At 41.9% G+C, this 21,602-nt stretch overlaps 1 protein-coding gene across 5 annotated transcripts in view; it reads left to right on the top strand.

The window, feature by feature from the left end:
- The window catches only part of JARID2 (jumonji and AT-rich interaction domain containing 2), a 216,471-nt gene that overhangs the window by 137,571 nt on the left and 57,298 nt on the right, over positions 1 to 21,602 (top strand). For all 5 annotated transcript variants that reach the window (XM_017808492.1, XM_017808491.1, XM_017808495.1 and 2 more), the window contains exon 4: positions 18,440 to 18,609. Coding sequence is in view for 1 of the 5 variants with exons in the window: in XM_017808491.1 (XP_017663980.1) it covers positions 18,440 to 18,609 (170 nt within the window). In the remaining 4 variants the exon portion in view is untranslated. The remainder of the gene's footprint in view (positions 1 to 18,439; positions 18,610 to 21,602) is intronic.

Here is a 21,602-nt window from a genome sequence, read left to right as displayed (position 1 = left end):
GTTCTTCAGTGGGATGAGATATAAGATGGTTTTTTGTGTTTCTTTGTTTTTCCCCCTCTGCTCTCCTCTCCTCTCCCTGTGTGTACAGGAGGACATATAAATCAGTGGTGTTTAGCTGGTGCAGAAAGCGGGTGTCGCAGTGCAGAGCTGCACTCTACCAGCTCAATAGGTAGGCAAAGGTAGTATCTGAGGAGCGTATTTGAGAGTCCTTTACCTCTGGATGAGTGTTACTCTGAGTTCCTGTGGCTTTTAATTAGGTGATGCGCTGATGCTAGGCACTATTTGCATTTCAAAACATGGATGTTACTTGAAAATCATTTATTCTTCCTTTTAACACACCCACAAGTGACTTGGTTCTGCTACGCAGTCCCTGTAGAAGAGGCTGCTGAGTGCACAGTGACAGCTTGTACGCTCCCTGTGCATCGGAGAAAGTGCTCTGCTCATTCCTCTGGAAAATGTTGTTATATAATGCAGCATGGCACTTTGCCATGTCTGCTAGGAGATCACCCCTCTGTTAGGAGGACTGCATTATCAAGTAGGGTATTTTAAGGATAGAACTCGGCATTACTTAATGATATGTGAAACATAACTTAACACATTTATCATTGCCTTAAATATTCTGACCTCACACAATGAACATCCCACAGTGTGAGCTTCATTTTCTCCTTAGACTGTATTATTTGTATTATTGGCCAGTGTACTCATTTATACTAGGGAGAGAGAAATAAAGGCAGGGAACCTTGAGAAATGCCAGCTAATAAAAGATAAGACACCTGTGTTTTCTAATAAACAATGAACATAGTAAAACTGGTGATGCTACAGGCATCTTGTGTTATTGATGAAAACAAACTGCTTGCTGACATCTGCAGGAACCATTCCTTGACTGGTGGCATCCCAGAGCCCTCCCATGCCATGTGTTAGGCAAAATTGCTGAAGTTCCCATTGTGACAGTTTCAGGTTTTGAACGGTTTTGATTTGTTTGTAAACCCTCTGTAAGGGGCTTTATTTCATATTACATATGAAATATTACATATGAAATATTACATATGAAATATTACATATTTCTTATGTAATAAGAAATATAAATAAGATAAATATGATAAAAATATAAATAAGAATTAGGGAATTGGTGCCGTTTCCTTGGACATGGTATCAAAAACCATAGGTATTTCTTTCAGACAGCTGATTATTTTAGCCTTCTAAAGTCCTCATTGATAACAACTACAGTCTTATCTGTACTGCTCTGGAATAGCATTTCACATTCTGTAGACTCTCTCTGCTTCTGAAGAGTCCCTGCTCTGTGCCTGCATCCCAGCACCTCAAGCAACTTGTTTCCCCAGGTTGTGAATGTCCTCTGCTTCATGAGCAGATTCACTTCAGTATCTGTGCTTCTGTATCAAATTGCTCTTACTTAGCATGAGGAAACTTGGGTTTAGCACATGTTTTTCCTGTAGCTGGTGTAACCCTGCTGTGTTATGAAGCTGATTACTTAAATTTTCCTATTTATACTGCTACTTATACAGTATTTGTAGACTGATAGGGCTTTTTTCCCCCGGGAGTTGTTTCTGAGATTCTGTATATGGGTGCCATAGTTTTTATTTCTATTCCTTGTCTAGAAGTGTACAACTTGAGGAAGGGGAGAGTACCACATTGCTCTATAGTAGTGTCCAAGTGATTCATTTAAATAATGATGAACCCTAACTTTTGACATGTCTCACTTTTCATGGTGTCTGTCTAGATGGGGGAGATTGATGTTCTGGGTCAGCTATAGCTGTTCCAAAGACTCTGCTTTGAGCATGATTTTCCTTCACTAAATGGAATGTGGAGCATTGAAACCTTGCCAAAAATACTTGTAGAGAGTTCCCTGCTATGTGCTGAGAGAGGGGTGTAGAGGAAGAGCTGCCCTGACATATTGCTTGTCCCCTATGACACAGGGAACCTCAGCCACTGTGATGGGGATTCACACCACAGATCTCCTTCTCAGTTTATTTTGGCTTGTAGAAGGTGACATAGCTCACTATCCTTTTGGGTTTTTCCCCACTTCTGGTTTTCACCCTAAAACCTCCTTTCTTCAGGGAAATGATGGTATGTAATAATTGGCTGCTAAATCCTTCTAAAGGAACTAATCAGTAAAACTGAGTAGTGATTAATTTGACACTACAGTGCTGGGTGAAGATGTGAGCGACAACAGCTGCTTTGCATCCACACTTCAAGGGTGTTTGCACTCCACTGGTTTCATTTGGATTTAGAAAACCTTTAAAGGGCTAGAGCTGGAAATGTTCATAAGCTCTTAGTTCTCTCAGAGGCATGTTTTGCAGGTATTAAGGTGTCTGGATTACCAGTTTTGGTAGGATGGGTTCCTTACTAAGTCTGAAAGAGTGTTGAGTTTTGGTTTTTGATTGTTTTAAAAGCTTTTCTTTCCCCCTGGGGAAGTGGAAAGGTATGTAAAATGCAGTTAATTATGATGGTTGATTATCTTATTAAATTATGAAATACCTTCTGCAAAGCTTATTACAGTAATCTAAAAATCAGCTATTCATATTTCTGATCCTTGTCTGCAATCATTCCTTTTCATTGCAGGTAATATACATATGTATATGCGCATGTGTGTGTGCATGTATATGCATGTATGAAACATTGAATAAATAAAACTTACCTATATAGTTTAATTTTATTCAGCTTAAAGCATTGTGAACCAATTCAGTCATGTCAGGCTGGCTAAGGTCACACAATGGCTATGAAGAGGGACATTGTTAGTGACCCAGTTATTTCTGGTGTAGCTTCTGATCTTGCAGAATTATATAACAGTGATGCATGGAAGAGCTGGAACACTTTTAAAGCTGCCTGGCTGTGAGGAGTCCTCGTGGGTACGGAGAGCCCTGGTGAATGCACAAAAGTATAGATTAGCACATTCAGCAAAACTCCTACCAGGATATTGTACCCTATATATGAAACCAGGGATGTCTCCATTTGGTGTGTTTTTAATATTGTCTGTATAGATTCAAAATGGGAAGTTGGAATCAGTACCTTTTCCCAAAGAATAGAATTTGAATATTTAGAGATCAAGTTGCAGCTTAAATTTCTTCTAAAGACAAAATTTGCCTCTGTCTGCAGTAGAAAATCATAACAGAAAGTAGCAGGTCGTGGGGTAGGTGGACTGGAGTCTGCTATAGCTTTAGAGGGGATTTTGGATTTACTGATCCAAAATCACTCAAGTCTTAGTGGTGGTGCTTTGCTGAGATTTTGAGATGGCTTATGTTAAGTTAAATTAAGATGTGGCTTTTAAATTAATGAAGTTAAACTGGCACAAGAGGCTGTATGGACAGGCTGTCTTTTTCATTTATCTGTCAACAAGACTCTGGTTTAACCTACTCTTAACCCATAAAAGTCCACATGGATTTGAACTGATTTGAAAAAACTTAAATTAAATTGGGGCAGTCTTGTGTTGCCAGCAAGGCCTCAGGAGAAGCATCTCTAGTTCTGCCTTTTGGCATTGTCTTCCCTTGGTAATGGTGTGATAAAAGATGCATTTATTTTATTTGTTGACTTTGTTGACTTAATTCTCACCTTCAAGCTATTTAGATTTCCTTTAGTGCTAAGGGCAGTCACTCACACAACCCGTTGTGATTGTTATTTTGAACAGTATTTTGAACATTTGTTTGTTATTTTGAACAGTATCCATAGCTACTTGAACCCATATTTAATACAATTTTAAACAAAGAAAATACTCGAGGGCTTTGTGAAATCCTCCACATATTTCTTTACCTGTGGCTCAGTGGTTGGCTGGGTATGAAAAGGATTGGATATTTTGTCAGATTTCTGCAGTTTTCTAATCAGGCATGTCAGCTACATTGCCATTCTCTCCTTAGTCCATCTGGTCCTCACAGGTTTTCCATTTTATTTTCAGGTAACTTCCACTTTCCTGAACACACCGACAGCTCTTTGCATTCCCTCACAATGTTTTACTTCCTTTATTGCTCCTGGCCTTATTGCCTGCTTTCTCTTAGCGCTCAAGTGTTCTTTCCAATATCACTTCTTTCATTCTTTCTGGGGAGGTCGCTTGGCATTTTCACCAATTGCCTTTCAAATGCACGGCTTTTGAGAACTAAATGAACCAGTTTCAAGTTCATCAAATGTTCACTGGTGGTCCCAGCTGAAGTAATTGCCAATTTCTTGCCGCTCCTGTGTGGGAGCACTCTGCCATGACCTATTGTATGGCCATGTGACAAACTGACCTCAGGTCCTCATCTGATTTAAACAAGCATGCACACACTGTTTTTCATAGGATTTTAATCCTTATACACAGCCCTCTTTTGGTCAATGTCTAATTTCAGCCTGGAAAAGTGACAGACAAGTGATAGGCCTGCGGACTGCCAGTAAATCAGTGACCAAATGTTGGCTTAGTGCTTTTGAGGAAGAGAGGCGGTGTCAAGAACCATCCCAGAGTTTTGGATTTTTTTTACAGATTTACAAGACTGTGCTTAGTGATGTGAGCTTTCCTTGGTCTCCTGTCCCCCAGAGCCAGAGCCACAGGTGACACGACTGAGTGGATGCTACTGATGGGCTGTGACAGAGGCCTTTTTGACTTCAGTGTGGGGGTTTGAGAGATGGATACAGCCAGCTGTAGTGATGGACAGGAACCTCTCTCTTGCACGGAGACACTGTGAAAAATGTAGATCTGGAAAGAAGTTTAAGTGTAGGCATTCGGTCTATTATGGAGGATCAGGTTGCAACTAAACTAAAAGTGCAGCAAGGAGCAAGGTGTGTGCTGGGACTATCACATTTGAGGCTCATTGTTGTGTTTCACATTTGAGACTGGATGTCAAAGGTGTAGAGCAGGCTGATGTGTATCTACATATACAGCAGAAAGTGCTTCAGTGACAGGTTGGGTTTGTAACATAATGTGGTAAGAGGAAGGCACTTTGCTGCCCGTCACAGAGCACGTTACCAGCAGGTTAAAATGGCTGAAGCTGGTCTCCTCTTGAACTGTGAAATTAATTATTAGAGCTTGTTTAGACTAACAGAAACATCTACTGAACATGACCCTAGGGTTGCTGCAAGCATGTGTTCCTTGAAATTACAAGTGGTCTGCTCTTGGGGCCGTTCCTCTACTCTTGCTGTTAGATGTCTTCTCAGGCTGAGCACTGGCATGAGGTGCTGACTGGACACAGCTGATCAGTGGCACGGCCTTGCAGCCACACCTCAGGGGACACTTTCAGAGGAGCCCAGTGCCAGTCAGCAGGCTGGCCATTGCCAAGTAGGATGCTTTGCCCATGGGGCACCTAGGAAGTGCTCAGCTTTTATGCAGTGTCACTGTCAGTGTAGACAGCATCTGGAGTGCCATCCTCTCCGTTCTGTTTCAAACATTTGTAAGCTGGGGCTTTGCTTGACATGGTACAGGGAAAAGTAGTGGGTAATCTGCTCGTGGGGGCAGAAGTGCAGGAAATCAGATCTTTTCATTACTCTAAAAAACCCCCTAAGGTTAACAAGCAAAAAAACCTCAACCCGACCCACCCAATTTTGTCTTCCTTGCTTGTCTTCGTGGAGACTAGGCTCCTTGTTTGTTGCAAAAGGGTTGACAGCAAAGGGGAGTACACTGGCATTGCTGCCGGGCACTTCTTCCTTTAAAATTTTACAGTTCAGTGACTAATGTGTTTCTCAGTCAGCTTAGGTTGATCTTAATGTGAGTTGCTGCTGGAAAAGGCAGGCCTGTTCTTCCCTCTTGTGAGTTCTTGCCACCTCTTTTGTGCCAATACCAGCGCTTCTGTGCTTATGAAACCCAACCAGACAAAGAAAAAACCCCGACCTATAAATTAATTTTCAGCTAGACTGACTTCCTTAGCCAGTTGATTATGGGGTCTCAGGAGCTCTAGTGCTGGCATAAGCAGGAACGTGTGGCTGGAGGTGAAGGGAAGAACATATACCATACCTTTTTCCTGCATCAGCCCTTGCTGAGATTGGTTTAAACCAGAGTGAACCCACTCATTTAGAGTAGAAAGATGAGGGTGAGGCAATGCAGCAGTTGCTGCTCCAGAAAGATGTGGTCCCACTCCCTTTGTTCTACTTCTGCTTGGACAGTGCCTTCCCATCCCTTCCTGGTCAGAGTCCACAATGGGATGCTGAACTAAAAGGAACAGGACTTTCTTCTTCCACCGTTAGCAAGCTCTCAGTTTGTCTGGGCTGTACCATTAAATATCAGGTGTCCTGCTGCTCACATACCACCATATGTCCTAAAAGTGAAATTAAGAAGGGCGTTAGGGAAGGTGAAGCACTGATAAATCTCACTCTTCTCAAAGTCTTCTCAGAGGGACAGTATTTTTCACTTCCCGGACAAATCTGTGGTGTGTACACACAGTTAGTGTGTGTCTGTGTGGGTTTTTTACTATGATTACCTGGTACCAAAATGAGTTAGATATGCACCATATCTTTTACTAGAGTCTCCAGGGGCAGGGGGATGCAACACATGTGACAAGAAGCAAGAGAGTATTGAATACTTACTACTTTACTTTCTTTACTACAGGTAAAGAAAAAGTCTGCAGGGAAAGCTATAGATTGCAGTGGCACAGGAATTGTTGCCATAGTTTCCATTCATATCATTAGTTCCCAACTACTTTTTTTTGGCATTCAGGAGGAAGAGAAAGACAGTGTGCTCTGGCAGTCCAGCCAGCCCCCTCTCATAGGATTTAGTGTTGCTTGTAAAGAAGAGGTTCGAGGTGAATGGCCCCTTTCCTTTTCAGGCCAGTTTGACTGGTAGCAGGATGTGGCATGGCTTGAAAGACAGCATGAACAGCGTTACTGGGACAATTGACGGCATCTGCCTGATTGACTTGCAAGAATGGGCTGTTTGACTCCTGGGGAGGAAGCCTGGAGAGGGTCGTGGTTTGCTTCCAAGAGACACTCAGTGCAAAAAATTACAATGATGTAGGAAAAGAGACTAAAAAGTAGAAATAGCACCTGCTAAAGTTTGTATTTTGCCTTCAGAATTATGTAAGAATAGCATAGGTTTAACATAATGGAATATATTGATTTTTATTTTATTTTCTTCCCTTGGCAGCTCAAAGGTGTGTTTCTGTTTAGTAATCCTTTTTGGCAAGATGGTGAATGTGATTGATAGGTGTTTTATGCAAAAGTGATCACTTTACTGCTTATCAGAGTAAAGTCTGTGCAGCAGATACAGGATGTCTTGTGACTCTTCTTTATTTCTTCCCTCCCTCGTTGTGTGTCTAAATGTTGTAGTTTTACAAGAGAAATGTTGAGTCCCTGGTAATAGCCAGATGGTAGAGGAGCCTTCGAAAGGCTGTCCCCATGGGAAGTGCAGATATCTCATTTCAGGTGTGGTTAAATTGCAAGCTGCAACCTCTGCAAGAGGTTAAAATGCCCACAACCTAATGACCGTGTGACTTTTATCACTTCCTGCTAGCAGATGGAAAATTTTATTCGAATGGTAGGGATTAATGCAGGACTTAATTGAACAGGAAGTTTTTCAGCCATTCAGATGATGGCTAAAATGATCCATACACTGTTACTTCCGACATTTTTGCCAGAAGTAATCTCTGGTTTTCTGGCTAGTGCAAGTTGCTTTTAGGACAAAAATGAACAATTGCAAGAGTCGAGGTACACATGGCTTTCTGAGATTGGAAAACAAGAATGATATGGTCTGGGTTTTTTTTTTTCTTTTTAAAGCACAATTGCAGAGTAAAGGCCGCTCAAAGTGAAAAGAGAATTTTCCCAATTTTCCTTCAGTTGTATGGTTCTGATCTTGCATCCTCTTTTAGCAGTTGGTCAGTTGACTAGGGAGGGAGCTGCTGATATGTTTGGTATTATTTGGCATATCATTCAACCATTCAGTCTGAATCTGCAACTGTTTTGAAGACGAATAGAGAACAAAGAACAGCACTAAATTTACCAGAGACTGGGGTTTTGGGTAGTGCCAGAGGGCATCGCACGAGTAAGGAAGTAGGAAGTTCTGTCACCTGGACCGTGCTGGTTTTGTTTAACGTCTCGTAGTTGGGAACTGGGAAGCAAACAGGTTTTGCAGATGTCTGAGAACACTGAAAATGATAAGAGAAGAATATTGAAGCTGCACAGTGTGTTGTGCTAGAAGTAGGTTTGACCTCTGTGTAATTAAATAGGGGGCAGTGCTCAAGTTCTCTGAAAATGGGCAGGTTTTAATATTCTATAGGCTCTCTTCCACAGGGTAGGAAGTATTTTTGTAGGGCCAAAAAGGCTTCTGAAAAAAAAAAAAAGTAGATTACAAAGTTACCAAAGTTTCCTGTAATTCAGCACAGACAGAAGAATGGTGTTGCAGAGCAGTGAAGTGGAAGGGGAGACCATTTTGTGTCCACAGGCTTCCCCACACTGACTTTACCTGAATAACAGAAAACTATGAGGGTTGCATAGCTCTTCTACTTGCAGCAAGTGCTGGCAGCAGGACCTTGACAGGTCCTTGCCAGTAGATGGAGACCGTGCAAGTGAACTGGAAATTGCATCCTCCTTCCAGTGGGGAAGGTGTCTGTTAGTGTGGAGTTCAAACTTATTTCCTTCCAGCACACAGGACAGGATTTAATGTGAAAAACTAACTTTGTTCTTGTGGTTTTCTCCTTGAAGAAAAGTTTGTGGACATAGCACACACTCAGACATCTGCCAGTGATTATTAAAAAACAAGCAAATGTAAATGGGTTCCTTAATTCTTTTTTCTGCTGCCGTGGTTTTGCACTTTAGCTTTCTGGCATGTGGTGATGCTTTTCTCTGTGCAGCAGCACGGAATAAAATGGCAGGCCTGGCCTAAAGTCACTCCTTGGTGATGTGATTCCTTACTTCATACTTGCTGGTATGGGGTGGTGGGTTTGGCTCAAGCTGAAATTCAGGAGTCTTGGGTCATGCTGCTATAAGAGTGAGGGAGCCCTTGTTTCTGGAAGCAGGAACCAGTAACTCAAGTGTTGATTTGCCAAGTGCTTTTGTAGGTAACTGTGCTCAGCTGTGCTTGGAAAGCAGCTTGTGGAGCGCTCTGGTGAAGAGAAGCAAGTAGCAGCCAGAGATGAGAAAAGCTGCTGAAGAAGCATGGCTCCAGAGAATGGCTGCAGGAGCAGAATCAAGCTGTGCACAGGGGGGAGTGTTGAGGAGGAGTCAGAAGCTGTTGTACCTTTTACGGTACTGCTGGAATAAGTGCTTGTCACATGGTACTTGGTACTGATTCACACAAATGCAATGACTCCCACTGTAGCTTAGTCCCAAAGAGTCAACTTGTCCTTTCTAGTATCATAAGCCATCTCTAGTGAACAGTCCCTGCAGCATGCATAGCCCAAAGAACAGCAAGGAAAGAGATATATCCAAGACACAGCTCCCTCCAAAACGGACTGCTGCAATGCATTCCTGTTTGTTGTTCCTTCTCAGTGAAGCTGCTTTTGCATCACTATGTACCTTTATAGCTTGTGTGAGCATATCTGAGCTAGCCCAGCTGAATAGTGTTGGCTGTGGTGGTGAGGGTGTCAGCAATAACCAGGACCTTGGGAGGAGGGTTTGTAGGACTCACAGTGAAGTGTCTGCAGCATTGCTGTTAGATTCCCATGTGGACTGATGAATTTGAAGCTTAGCCTGGGTGGCTTTATGCAACATGCAGTGTGGTTGAAATGTAGACACAGCTGGAGTAGAGCTCTTAGCAGTCAGAGGTTGAAGTACCAGTGCTTATGTTCTTAGACTAGAAATGAAGCTGCTCCAAAAATGGGAATTTTAAAGAACTGTTGCAGGACAAAGGAAGGGTGGCACCACCTGTCTTCAGAAGGATCTCTTCTGCCATCTATTGCCATGTACAGCTCACCACATGCCTGCACGGAGGAGGAAAAATTCTTATCCAATCTCAGGTGGTACAGCCCTGGAGAAAGTAGTTTTGAAAGACTCATTGTCTTCCTGATTGTCCAGATCCTACTCTTACTTACAGAGGAATAAGGCTTTGGTCCTGGATTTATGGGCAGTCTGTAGGACCGTTGTGATTGATCTGATGACAAAAGCAGCCAACTGTAAGAAAACAGCTTCTTGGGAGCTTCGTTCAGATGCCACATCGTCATTTGGGTCACACTCCTGCTGCTGCTTCTCCCTGGGCAGCAGCTGATAAACCTTCCTGCACTTGCCACAGCCACTGGCAAATGAGGTGGGTGGAAGTGTTTGAGTATTTGATGGTCATTAGTGTAATTTGAATCAATCTCTCTTCAGCTGCTGGAGTCTGAGCTGGAAGCATCCCATTGTTGAGATACTTGAAGGTCGATAAGCATGGACTGCTCTTGCATCAAGTCCAATTAAAACCAGTTGCAGCAGTAGGATAAGAGGAGACATGCTCCTGGAGAAGGGCTGCAAGTTTGACTATTTATACTTTTGGTTTTTTGGATTGGTTCATGTTCATCTTTGCTTCTGTGTGTCCTGAAGTCTGTGGAGGGTACTCAAGTTCACACTGGGAAACCCTACTGCTGAAAGTGTCAAAATTCCCTGGCTGCCATGGATATTTCAGGACAAAAAGCCAGAGCATTTAGTACTCAGTGTGATACGTCCCTCTCAAGGTTATCTAGACCACTGAGATACCCAAACTTCCAGGATACATAGCTGACATCTGAACACAATGTTAATTTTCTACAACTTCTTCCATGAACTGTCTAGTATGGGTTAGTCTAGCAAGCAAAGTCTCCATACCTATGTCATTGTGGCTGCTTGTGTATGCCATGTGGAGATATGTATGAGGCTCATGGATGGTGGCTGAAGTTGTCCAGTTCCTTCATAGTTACTGTGGTGGTGGGTGGTAAACAGTATCCAGTGGCTTTTAAGAACTCCCACTTTGCCCAACGTGATCTTGTATGTAGTTTGAACAAGCACATATTTAATTTAGTAGGTCTAAGAGGCTCTGCTGAACTGCATGAAATGAGGTGGGTTTGGAGACTGTAAGTATCTTCTTGTGATCAGTGAGCATGGTTAGGAAAAACAGGCGATTCCAGAATTAATGATAATTTGAGCAGTTTTTAGCAAAAAATCTTTATGTCCAGCTGTACTTTGAACTAGTCTATAAGCAGATGGGTTAGCTCAATTACCATTCGTTAAATGCCATTTCCATGCACCTTTCCATTGTTAGCAGGAGAGGAGGTCTCAGAAACCAGCTATTTACCATTTGAAACAAATACAACCAAAATAAAATCCAAAGGAAAATGTGCATCCATTCATTGTGGCTAAAGTTTTAAAGCAAGAAGTGTTATTTATGGAAACATGCCCTGTTAGGTTCAACAATCAAGGACTGAATGAAGATGGGCTTACTATTTTACTTCCATTTGTTCACTTGAGAAATCAAAGCTGGTTTAAAATCATGTTGTTAATTTAGGCCCAATTTTGATTTTTTGGACTGCAGAAGGTAAAGAAGATTGAGTGAATAAAGGTCTTAGTAAAAATAACTTCTGAAAATTGTTGCATTCAACCTTACTGGAATTGTTAATTTACTGAAAAGTAGCACACATTATTTTAATCATATGACAGGATTAAGAATTATACTCCAACCTGGTAATACAGGTCTGGATTGTGTCTTGGATTACATAATCTTGCAAATTATTGTGAAGGAACCACATTTTAGAGTGACCACATGCTTTGCACCAGACACCTGAACTTGATACTGCATGGGCGGGAGCAACAAGGTCTCTTTAATTTCAAATTCTTTCCTGGTTCAAACAGGTGTGGAGACACAGATGCTGAATCTCAGTTTCCACTGCCTCAAACCTGCTGGCAGTAGCGACAGAAGCGGTGTGTTATTAAATGGGCAACAGATACCACTGATGCAAGCAGAAAATAATATCCCAGTAGCTTATGGGCATGTGAGAGAGGGAATGCAGTTCAAAGGACTCCTTCAGATGCCTGCTTTCTTGCTCTTGGTGTGGTGCTGTTTATCCACCTGACAATGTGACGCGGGACACAGTGGTTGCAGTGGTATGTGAATGCATACAGATAGAAGCAGTGCCTAGTACTACCTGAGCCAACACTTGCACTCAGGTATGCTCCAGGGAGAGTCAACAAAGTCTTGTATTCTGAGGGAATTTTTTTTTCCACCTCATTTTTTTGTTTTCCCAAGTAATGTTTACCCTCGCAGCTGGGGGAGAAAAAACATGTTTCATGTAAGTTTTGGCGGTGTTGATGTAGACAACTTGTTGGTTTGAAGTCTGGAGCCCTGTTTATATGAACTGGTGTTCCTCGAGAAGGTTACTGTTGGAGGGAATGTCTTGGACCTAGGATTGAAATGGTGAAATGTAGCTTAGCCACGCTTCCTGCTGGCACATGTGATAGTGATAAATATTTCCTGTTTGTCCCATGAAGAATGAGATGTCCAGCAGCAAGTTTTGCATGCTCATCTTGGCTTGCCTAGCAGTGCCCATCACATGGTAGATTTTGTTTGAGGTGGAAATTACACACTTGATCATTATCTGATTTCCAGCAGACACCTGGCTATTAAAGCCTAAATTACTTTTTAAATTTTTTTTTAGTTTAAGTGAGGTCAGAACACATCTACAGCCTGTCACTTTCAGGTGAGGAAACTATAAGGATACTAGCAAAGAATGGTCAGGACAAAACCTGTGAGGAAGAGTGCCCGCCTGTGCCAGTAACCCTTAATGGTTACTAGTGACTGATGGAAAGACAGCTGTAATGCTTGACTGTGACTGTGTGTAGCTGTATGGGACAATCAGGCTGAGACAGCAGTATGGGAATAGTCCCACAGAACGTAAGCTCAGCTGTGTCCATGCGAGGACAAACGCTCGAATGGAAAAAAGTAGATACGTGGTGTGCTGAATTTCTGCTGTTCAGATTGTGGGGTGTAATACTGAAGGAGATCCAGGAACTGCAAAGCCTGAGCAATAACAAGAAACAAAATTTCCCCTGTTCAAAGATGTGTTTTGATAGAGGATGTTCCCTCAACAGCTAGCCTTAGATCAGGCAGTAAGCGAGTCTGTATTCCTAACTAGCTATGCAATGTTTGGTGTCAATTAATATCAGCTCATCTCAGCTCATTAGTAGTAAAATTAAATATCCACAAATACTTCCCCTGCAGTTTCTCAGGAGGAGAAACAGCAAAAACAAAATACCCAAATACGACGCTGCTTTTGGAAAGACAAGAAGTGTAGATTCCTTCTTTTTAGCTTGCCAGCCTCTCACCAGCAGCTCAGAAAGTGAAAAGCACACTGCATTGGAAAGGGAAATGGGAATTAGCCACAAAACTCTACCACTCAAGCACCTACTTAAGCTATGGTTCCTGTAGCATTTGGAAATCTAACTCTAGTGGTGCTGTTATAAAGAAAAAGGACATAAACATCAGTCTACAGAAAAGCAGGAAAAGACAAAAGCAACAGTGGAGTTCAAGTACTAAGTGGAAGGTAATGAGACCAAGCAGCATGGACATATTGTAGCGCATATTAAGCAGGAAGTTTTGTGAAAACCTGCAGATTGCTGGAGTTTAGAGAATGTTTGAAAAAAGATAGTTTGTTTTGCAAATCTCCTTCCAGTTGAGATACTTAGGAATGAGAACAGCCTCTCATCAGAATTTTCTGTAAATAGGTTAGTATGAATACACATGTATTACAAATCTGATTGTGCATATTGGGTTTTGTGTATGTTCTATAGTCCTTATGCTTTGCTTTTGCTTAGGAGTTGAGGGGGAATAAACTGAAAAGAGTCAGGGTTTTGTACTGATGTATGACTAAATCTTACATAGTGATAGTTTAATACTTGATTCTGTTATCTAGAGTATTAATGTTTACCAAATTTAACACAGACCAGTACTACTAGCCTGAGCTTTGCTTTGCAAAGAAAGGACGGCCTTTGTATAGTAAGTCTTTTTTTCCTAAATGTGAACTTTTTTACAAGCTAAAGGATATTCTAGGATATTCTAATGGTGCTAGGATATTTAAAAGACATTCTGAAGTATTTTTAGCCCATGCAAACTGTAGTGTTTTGATTTAAAAATGCAATTTCCTTAAAATATTCAACTAAAAATAAATTCTAGTCGAGAAAAGCTTCAAAAAGTATATTTTGTGATGGGAGAGAAATGTTTTGTACCCTAGTCTGGGTTTTTACAATCAGGGTGTTCTTGTTGTGGAGTCTCTGGCTGTAATTTGCTTAGACCTAAAAGCAGTAGAAGAGAAGTGAATCAAAAGGAGGTGAGACTTCCTCGGGCTGAAGCTTTTTTTAACTCTGTGTGATAGGTAAGTGTTTTAAGTCTCTCAAAAGCAGTGGAAGGAAAATAATATTCTGGCGAGAGGAGGTGGTTTACCATTTATTTTTAAATAGTCTAGATATTTCTGGCTGCATGTTGGATTTTCGCATGACGTTTAGATGTGGTATTGAGTTCTTTCCTCATCCTTTTCCTTCTTGAAAAGTTTTTTTTGTTTGCGTATTTGCAAGCCTTACATAGTGTATAGCCTTTCAATGAGGACAGAGTGAGCAATTTGTTTTGAGGACGGAAACAGGATTTTTGTTGTTCTTTCTGCCACTCGTGCCAGTCTGTCTCCTCTTGCCAAATGGACGCTAAATAGGTCATTCCAGCAGAAATCATTGCGTTAAGAAGCAAAGAGCAAAGCCGTGCTGCTGGTGGTATGTGCTTAAACAATCACGAAATTGTTTAGTTTGGAAAAGACCTTTAAGTCCAACCATGAGCCCAGCACTGCCAAGTCCACTGCTAACCATGTCCTTAAGTGCCACATCCATACATCTTTTGAATACCTTCAGGGGTGGTGACTCAGCCACTTCCCTGGGCAGCCTGTTCCAATGCTTGACAGCCATTTCAGTGAAGAAAGTTTTCCTAATATCCAATCTAAACCTTCCCTGGCGCAACTTCAGGCCATTTCCCCCTATCCTGTTGCTTGTTACCTGAGAGAAGAGACTGACCCCCACCTGGCTACACCTCCTTTCAGGTAGTTGTAGAGAGCAATAAGGTCCCCCTGAGCCTCTTTTTCTCCAGGCTAAACAACCGAGCTCTCTCAGCCACTCCTCATCAGACTTGTGCTCCAGACCCTTCCCCAGCTCTGTTTCCCTTCTCTGGACATGCTCCAGCACCTCAATGTCTTTCTTGTGTTGAGGGCCCAAAACTGAACACAGGATTTGGAGTGTGCCAAGTACAGGGGGACGATCATTTCCCTACTCCTGCAGACCACACTGCTTCTCTCTAAATTTTAGGTTGGCAACAACCTGCTCACAAACTGCCTTTCTGAGCACTTTCATTACTTAGCTATTCTTCCCTGATCAGAAGTGGTGTGAGAGTACAACAAGTTACTCTCCTTCGTCTGATGTAACAGTAGTGAAGAGGAAGGGTACAATCCTTCTTTGGCAGCAGCTTCACACTTAGATTGGATTAAGTGTAATGTGAAACCATACCCGAAATAATTGGTTTTATGCTGCTAGAGGTTTTCATGGGGATATACGAGTTTATTAAGAGGTACACATGCCCTCACAAGGAAACAGATTTTTTTGCCCATGTTTTGAAATATGTGTGTTTTTCCATTGCTGGCACACCTTTGAAACAAAGATGGAGCAAAGGCTGCTTAAGAGCTTGTCTTTTGTTTATTAACCTTGATTCTTCATCCCAATACGTTGTAGCTACAGAATAGCTTGTTTCTTGCTCACAGCTCACTCTCTGTACACCCTCAGACATTGTACTAGAAGCCTGTGGAGCTCATGCCTATCCATGTGAAGAACAGTAGTTGGTGCAGAAATCTAGAGGCTGCTGCAGTCACAAAAGAACACCCTCATTTACTAGTGTTCATAAATTGAACCAGTAATCACTACTGGTGCCTACACCCTGTAACTGCTCAAGGTTTTAATAAAAGATAGATATTTCATAAGGAGTCCAGTTTTTGTGGCACTGGTGAGCTCAAACCAAGCAGGTGGAAGTACAGCAACCTTCATCATTGGTTTGAGAGGAGAAGCATCTCGGACACATCTGACCGTATAGCAACAAGTCTCTGCAGCCTCTCTGGGGAAGTGGCAAAAGTTCATGGTCATAGCTTGAAGGTGTGTGGAGGAAAGACCTGGCATTTTCGCTGTCCTTAGTGAAATGAAGGGCCCCCATGGGTAATGAAGCGTGGTGGTAGTGAAGAGCTGGGTGAGTAATGAAGAGCTGATGATGCTGCCAAGCCAGGCTCTGTGCCCCACAGGCATTTATTTGTACCAGAGAAGAATGCTAGCAGAGTGTACTTTCAAAGTACAGATAGACCAAAAGTACTTTCAGTTCACTCATTCATTTCACATCTACGTGAAACTTACAAGTCATTCCCTAATCCCCTTTCAGTGCTCTGGGGACTGATAATAGGGATACTGCAAAACAGCATGGGTGACTCTTGCTGCAGAGGGTTAATTTTGAACTGTGAAACAGGCTTAACCTTTACTTTTCGGGGTGGTGGTCCTCCTCGCTGCTTATCGTTAATCACATGAGATTTGAGCAAGTACAGAGATGCAGAGTGGATGGGTGTATGTTTTTAACAGCCCAGCTCATGAAGCACACCAGTGGGGAAAAATTGCTGTGCAGAAAGCAGGGTTGCTTGCTAACCTTTATAGTCTGTTTTTTGCTGAGAGAGCATATGTTTTGTGCAGAACAGAAGCCAACACAAAGCGTCTTTCTCTGGCTGCGTGTATAGTTTTGGTGATAGAAATGTATATGACTGAAATTAAAATCCCATTCATCCTGCATGGGACTCCTCAGTCTGTGTGAAAGAATGGGGCTTTGCAAAGCAGTCTGAATAATTTTGAGGAGATACAAGTAGATCTATACAAGACCTTCATTCTGGAAAGATAATTGTTCCTGGATACGAGGAAATATATGTGTTCAATAGTCTTTTAGTTCCAGTTCACAATTTGTAAGCACCGTGATAAAAAAAAATTATAAAAAGTATGTTATTTTTGCCATCAAGGAAATGAAAACAAGCAGTAAGAATGGCTGGTGTGTTCTGTTGTTTTGGGAGGTGGGGGTTGGATAATGAGAACATGGACAATTTTATGCAGAATTTAGGGAGAAAATTGCTGAATGTTACTTTTTTTTCTCTGTTGTCATTAAGGGTTGTGTGTATATACATACCTACACTGCTGGGATTTTCAATTTTTTTTGCTACTTTAGCCACAAAATTGCAAAAGTTTAAAACTACAGTAACAAACCTCTTCTTACCCAGCTTTTCAAGGTTAATAGCCATGACAAAGAAAAGGTTTGACAATTATGTGTTTCATCCGTACTGAACAATAACTGTGCTTTCCTTAAGTCACAACAGTCAAGCCTGCGGTGGAGTGACAAGACCTGGGTTTTCCTTCAGCATTATTTGATATGTTTGAGATTGACATTATGTAAATACTCTGCTATTAGGGAAGAAAATGACATAAAATTGCGTCCTTTCTCAACAAGGTTTTAAGTTCTTTCTGTAGCTTCTCTCTTTTTTGAAGCTGTAATAAAGATCATAATTAGAATCCCACTTGCTTAAGTGAGAAATTAGCATGTTCTTAAATGCTGAGCTGAGCCAGGTTCCCAGCGAGACCCCCTCCAGGTATCTGTCCTGCCCCAAACCACTTTCCCTCATACCAATTTACATTCTAGACATATTAAAGAAAATCGCATTCATTGCTACTTAGCAGTTAATCAGAGCCTTCAGAAAGGCTTGAAATGATTTGTAGCCTGGGTGCCAAAACCACCTGCAGCCATTCATTTCCTGCAGCCATACCCAGGCATGCTCTAAAACTAATCAGAGGGTGTCAGTCAGGACTGAAGAAATTCACTCCATGCATGTCTTTCATTCTTAAAAATTTACTTAACCCCACTCCAGACCTTCTTGCTTACTGTCCTTCTAGGCTGTGGCCAAGCAAACGAAAATCTAATGGCTCTGACTGGATGTTTTTCTTGTCAAAAATACTTTTTCCTAAAGGTTTTGATTTGTTTTTGTAGAACTGAATGCTAATATATATACCTTATCTATTAATATATATTTTTACCATGGAAATAATATTCTAGCAGATTGGGATAAACTAAAACCTTAATGGGGCCAAAATAAACCTAGTTTGTAAAATAATTAAAAACAGGAAGCAATGAACCCTAACACTTAACAAAAAAAAAGAAATTTTCATGGTGCAAAACAGAGATTTAATTTCCAAATAAGTGAATGGTAAACTGTAATTGTATCATGTGCAAAAAACCACTCAGAACATATGAAACAGTAGTCACAGATTTTACAGTCAAGATGTTCCCTTTCTGGTTTTCCAAATTGTAGCAGAAGATACCAAAGAGTAAAACAAATAAAATACTGTCTTCATAATTGACCCAGCTAGGGATATATTGGTGGGAGATGGATTCAGATTATCTCTCTCTTTTTTTTTTTTAATGGTGAATTTTTATGTTCTCACTCATCCTGTGAGTTCTGCCTAACAAGCTTTTGATGTACTCTTGTTTCCACAGGCCAAGGCTGCAAGCACAAAGGAAGTTTGCTCAGTCCCAGCCAAACAGTCCCAGCACAACTCCAATAAAGGTAGTGGAGCCGTTGTTACCCCCTCCTGCCACTCAGATTTCTGACCTCTCCAAAAGGAAGCCCAAGACAGAAGATTTTCTCACTTTCCTCTGTCTTCGAGGTAGGTGTCTCGCAGCAGCCTTGGGGGACAGTCTCATTTACAGAACCAGCTGTAGCACCGCACACCGACCAGCAGCTCGACAAATGTACTGGTGCTACACTTGAATACACTGTGTGCATTTCAACTCTCAGCAATTTGATTGTATCTGCAGCAGGAGCATTTGAGTTCATGGTTCTAAAGATCGTAAAATGAGGCTGGTAATAGTGCAAAAAGAAATTTCTTTTATGCTTGGCTCTCTGTTATCCTGAATGGGTTATTGTCTAGCTCTCTTAAGTCCTCCCCATCCTCCTTGTTTTGTCTGACTATAAACTGAAGGAGTGCTTAACTTGCCTGAGTACTTGTTCCTGCAAGAGGAGAAATCTGGTTGGAAATTCCCCTTCTCTACCTACTCACTGTCCTTTATTGTTCACTCTGAGCGAGGCTTTTCATGTGATGTGGGTGGAGGGGTTGCCATTGTTCTTGACTGCCTCAGGAGCCAGATTGTTCCTGTGGTGATAATTAAAACAGGTGAGCTCCTCCACACTGCAACTCAAGTACAAAGGAGGCATCTGAAATTGTAGAGAGAGATGCCTGAATTAGCTCATAGTAACAGGTGTTTGAGCCTGGCTGGTGCGTGTCTGCAAGCCCGCACGTCAGACCTGGGGGACCCGAGCGTGAGCTACAGCGGACTGTCTGGATTAAGCTAAAGAAGGAGACCTTACCTGAGTTAGTACTGTCCATGGCCCTGTGTGCCAGGTCATCTACTGAAGATAGCATCTTTCAGTTTAATTTCCCAGTTGTCATATTAGCTCTTGTGGTATATTTGTTTTCTGGCAAGTGCGCCCCCTCCTTTTAGTCACTGCTCCATCCTTGATGTGCTGGAATGATGCCTCTTGCTGTTGTTTTGTCCCCTTACCTGCTGAAAGGGTGTGAATTTGTTACAGATAGGGTTTGTCTGCAAAAGTCGTACCTAGTGGGTTAAATCTTTCAAAGCTTGTTTTTGAGTTCCCCTTTCTGGTGCTGAGGTCTCTGTCTCATCTGTGAGCAGCAATGATCAACACAACCCATAGCTTCCTGCTGAGGCTTTCTTACCTTAATAAAGTGTAGTTTGATTTCTTTTTACTTCTCTTCTGTGAGGTTTTAGGCTAGTGGTACCTTTGGACTGGTTGCTAATTTATCCATCTTGATTCACGTCTATTACGGAGCCTCCATCCTGTTGGGACTTGTGGTAAAGCGGGTGGGTGGAGGGGATAGAGGGGGGTGATTTGCCAGCTTTTGTGGTTTTTTAAAGGATTGTGAGGAGCAGAATCTAATGGAGTTTAAAGGGGCATCACGGTCCTCTGAAATTTAATCTGTGTAAATGTATTTCTAATTTAGTGTGTGGTGAGGTTGATCAGTCTGTTGGCAGCATGTCACTGCTGTGATCTGGGCCAACTGCCACAGTTGTTGGTGGGAAGATTCAGATGGGGGTTGTGTGTGTGTGTGTGTGAGCACACATGGCTGCATTCACACACTTGTTTCCACTGCTTGCTAACTAAGCATGAGTTATTTATAGCTTTGAAGGCACTTGCACTTATAGAAAGGAAACCTGTATGGGGGTGTCACTTATCTCCATTTTTATTTCCTAGTCTCTTAGCATTCTGGTTTAACAACGCAAATGGGAAGCACGAGTACTTTTGTCCTATTCCAATGCTTCATGTTGTTGTTTTTAGTTTTTTTTATTTTAATCAATGGCTGTTTGGCTCTTGCACCTGTAATTTTCTTCTTTGTTATTCATCTGTGGCATAATTGATGTTTTGTACTGTCAATTAAGAACTTACAATTCATTCCTAATTTCTTCAGTATACAGGAGTACTCACATGTTTCAGACAGCACATGCATTCAGACAGCAAGATCACAATTACTATTATATTAAAAACCACAAGAGAAAATCTGCTCTGAGTGCCACACATGGCATGTACATGGTCTGCTTAAACAGCCTGAAGAAAAGCAGAAAGGGGAAGCTGTTGGCTTTGTTTCAGCACCTCCACAAGCTTATTGCTTATCACCCCGGTAAAAAGCCTAAAAAGAGATGGGGGAATCTTCTTGGACATCTGCTACATAGATGCTCCTCTGTGGAGAAGCAGGAGAGTGCTGTGGCTTGGAGGAAGTAGGAGTGGGGTTGTTCCAACTGGTATTAACATGGTTCTGGCTTCTGTGCCTGGAATGCTGTGTCCTTCAGAAGGTCCTGGTTGTCTGAGGTTGTGCCCATTTGGCCTCTTGAGAGGTTTAGCTCCAGGTGATTCTCTCTTTTGATGTGCCCTGTGAAAAAAAAAAGGAAGTGGAAGATGGTACATCCAGCTCCATAAAGGTCCCACAAATAGTTTTCCAGGGCACTGGCAGGCTTAGTTTGGTGCTGTTCTTCTGGTGGTACCTAGTGAGCTTGGAGAGGGAAGAGACAGCAGCTTATTTAAACCCTGCACGGGGAAGACTTCTGATGTTTTTGGAAGGGGTTTGTTTTGATATGGAACCTCTGTGCTATTATTTATTGAAGTGTTGAGGGATTCAGAATTCTTTGCATGGTGGGACATGTGGTTGTTCTGACTTCTGTCCGGATGCATCTGTCCAGCTCTGGCACTTTCACGAGGGAATGTGACATGCAATTGCATGGAAATAGGAGCTCACTGACAGGGTTGAAGTTCAACACCTCAAAAATTTTAAGTGTAGTAGTGATAAGATCCAGGACAGTAAATCCCCGTGTTTGCTTAATTTAAAGAAAAAAACCATTAAGTTAGAACTATCTTAGGTCCTAGTCCTTCAAAATGTTTGGGTGATATAGTCACTGCATTCACAATGAAAGCTTTTTTTTCAGCAAGGGAGTCTTCTCCAAGACTGGTAGTAAAGCAGCTCCGTGGTCATGTCTCTCTCCTTGTCCCATCACACCCAGCAGCAGTGTCAGAAGCACAGTGTAAATTTGTCAGAATTTACACTGATTCACAGAATCATGAATCCTTAAAGTTAGAAAAGACCCTCAC

Source organism: Lepidothrix coronata, unplaced genomic scaffold, assembly GCF_001604755.1.
Source record: "Lepidothrix coronata isolate B3197 unplaced genomic scaffold, Lepidothrix_coronata-1.0 Scaffold23, whole genome shotgun sequence".
Taxonomy (NCBI): Eukaryota; Metazoa; Chordata; class Aves; order Passeriformes; family Pipridae; genus Lepidothrix; species Lepidothrix coronata.
The sequence above is the reverse complement of the archived record's forward strand: the minus strand, read 5'-3'. Positions and strand labels throughout refer to the sequence as shown.